At 38.1% G+C, this 2,657-nt stretch overlaps 1 protein-coding gene across 1 annotated transcript; it reads left to right on the top strand.

The window, feature by feature from the left end:
• LOC109725944 (glycerophosphodiester phosphodiesterase GDPDL4-like) lies at positions 177-2,545 on the top strand (the record flags this gene model as incomplete). Its single annotated transcript, XM_020255352.1, is given in 6 exon segments — positions 177-470; positions 673-788; positions 953-1,451; positions 1,850-1,888; positions 1,981-2,265; positions 2,406-2,545. Coding segments are annotated over 6 exon segments (1,373 nt in total), but the record flags the coding sequence as incomplete, so codon positions are not given.

Genomic DNA, 2,657 nt, shown 5'->3' with positions numbered 1-2,657 from the left:
ATCAAAATGATCAAGTGATATATTGTAAGAAAGCAAGTTTTGAACAATGAGTTGATGGGACAAATCAGTTTGATCCTCTCACTAAGCTGTTTATTCATTTTGATTTATTTTGATTCAAGTATATTATGACTTCTAGTTCACAAGTGGGGTTTTTTTTCTTGCTTCTTCTAATGCAGGTAATGCTCCAGCTATAATAGCTAAGGGTGGCTTCTCGGGGTTATTCCCCGATTCCAGCGGAAGTGCATATAGTTTCGCATTGATCGCCAGTTCGCCCGCTACAACTTTATGGTGTGACGTGCGGCTAACGAAGGATAGCATTGGAATTTGCCTGCCGGATTTGAAGTTGGACAATTGCACCAATATTCAATCCTTTTATCCTGAGGGAAGCAAGGACTATGTTGTTAACGGCGTGGCGACATCAGGGTGGTTTCCTGTGGACTATAACAGCACCGAGCTGTCGCAAGTTTCTCGTAAGTGAAAGTATTTGAAGTTGCTTTTATCCATATCAGGCTAAAACAGGATTGCTCTATGCATACAGAAACTACCAGAAATTTGGTGCGTTATGAAAGATTTCATGCAGTCTCTGTATGTTTTTAGATTGTGTGGATGCATTCCATTTGGTGTTGTATCATATGTATTTTACAATCCTGATCACCTTTACAACTTGAGCAGTACAACAGGCCATCTATACTCGCACCAACCTATTCGACTACAGCCTTTTCGCTATATTCAGGGTTGAGGACATCGAATCTCAATTCAAGTCACCCGCTATTTGGTTGAATGTGCAGGTGATCTCTTACACTAATCACTAATAAACCTTCTTGTAAATTCCTCTTTCAATTAACTATACAACTAATTTCAATGTTTTTTTTTTTTAAAAAAAATAAATGCAGCATGACATGTTCTACACCCAACACAATCTTAGCATGAGAAACTATANAAATAAATGCAGCATGACATGTTCTACACCCAACACAATCTTAGCATGAGAAACTATATTATAGCAATATCAAAGCGTGTTGTTATAAGCTATATCTCATCTCCTGAAGTTAGCTTCCTCACCAGCATAGCTGCGAGAGTAAGCAGCAAAACGAAGCTCGTCTTCCGCTTTCTTGATGCAACAATTGCTGAACCTTCGACGAACCAAACATACGGTTCACTGTTGAAGAACCTTACTTTCATTAAGACCTTCGCATCCGGGATTCTTGTTCCGAAAAACTATATATGGCCTGTGACGTCCGACAATTATTTACAGCCCTCTACTTCGGTTGTGACTGATGCCCATAAAGCAGGGCTGGAAATTTATGCTGCAGATTTTGCGAATGACAACTCGTTTAGCTACAACTACAGTTATGATCCGTTGGCTGAGTATCTCAATTTCATTGACAATGGCATTTTCTCTGTCGATGGTGTGGTGTCGGACTTCCCTATAACCCCATCAGAGGCTGTAGGTATGTTTCTACTGATATATTATTATGAATATTTGCTATCATGTGAATAATTGTTGGCAGATATGTGGCTTGCAGTTTATGCTACAATTCTGATACCATAGTCGAGAGAATTATCATCGTAGCAATGGCATGCGATTGTTTTAATAACTTAACATGACAATAGAATTCTTCTTATCAATATTAGATTAGAAGAAATTTCATTGTTGTCAGCAATGTGGATTGACGGAAACATTGCTTGGTTTTGGTTGGAGCTAAACTATGATTTCTAGTTACACCTTCCGTGTAACTATCCATAATTATACGTAGTGAAGTTCATGAAGGGCAATTAATTTGACCTTCGTGTTGGGGCAAAATAAAATTTCCTTACCTAGTGAATTAACATGTCTCCATCTATGCAGGTTGCTTCTCCAGCTTAAACAAAAGCAGCTTGGATCACGGTATGTTTCTTTTATTCTCGAAGCCTCTGAGCTTTTTTCTACAGTGTAATGATTTATCGACTCTAACTCCTCTTCTTTCTATTAAACTGCAGGAAAGCCTGTAATTATCTCACACTATGGTGCGAGTGGAGACTACCCGGACTGTACCGATTTGGCTTATCAAAAAGCAGTTGATGATGGCGCTGATGTTATTGACTGTCCCGTTCAAGTAACTGAAGATAGGATACCTATATGCATGAGTTCTATTAATTTGATGGATGATACTACTGTTTCCTTATCAAACTTCAGCAGTCTCTCCTCTGTTATCCGGGAGCTTCAGAGTGGTCCTGGCATTTTCACCTTCAATCTCACTTGGGCTGAGATTAAGACCTTACAACGTAAGTTGATTTTGACAAATCTAAGTCTAACATAAGTAATGACATAGAATTCCGTCACATGATTTAAGAAAATGCAGCTTATTTTTCTTTTTATATATTCACGCACAATTTTTTAATAATTGTTTTTCTTTCTTTTGCAGCTATGATTTCAGCTCCCGAGAGCATTTACCATCTGCAAAGAAACCCAAGATACAAAAATGCAGGAAATTTCATGAAGTTATCTGACTTTTTGGCCTTCGCAAAGGGCAAGGATTTATCCGGAGTTTTGATTACCGTAGAGGTGAGAATTATATCTAGAAATGTCAGATCTGTTTGCCCTCTGCTCGCAAACTACCTTATGTAAATGAAGAATCATAATATCCAACTAACAGTAGGACATTTTCTTTAAAATG

The sequence above is a fragment of the Ananas comosus genome, linkage group 20 (assembly GCF_001540865.1).
Source record: "Ananas comosus cultivar F153 linkage group 20, ASM154086v1, whole genome shotgun sequence".
Taxonomy (NCBI): domain Eukaryota; kingdom Viridiplantae; phylum Streptophyta; class Magnoliopsida; order Poales; family Bromeliaceae; genus Ananas; species Ananas comosus.
This window is presented reverse-complemented; position numbering and strand designations above follow the sequence as displayed.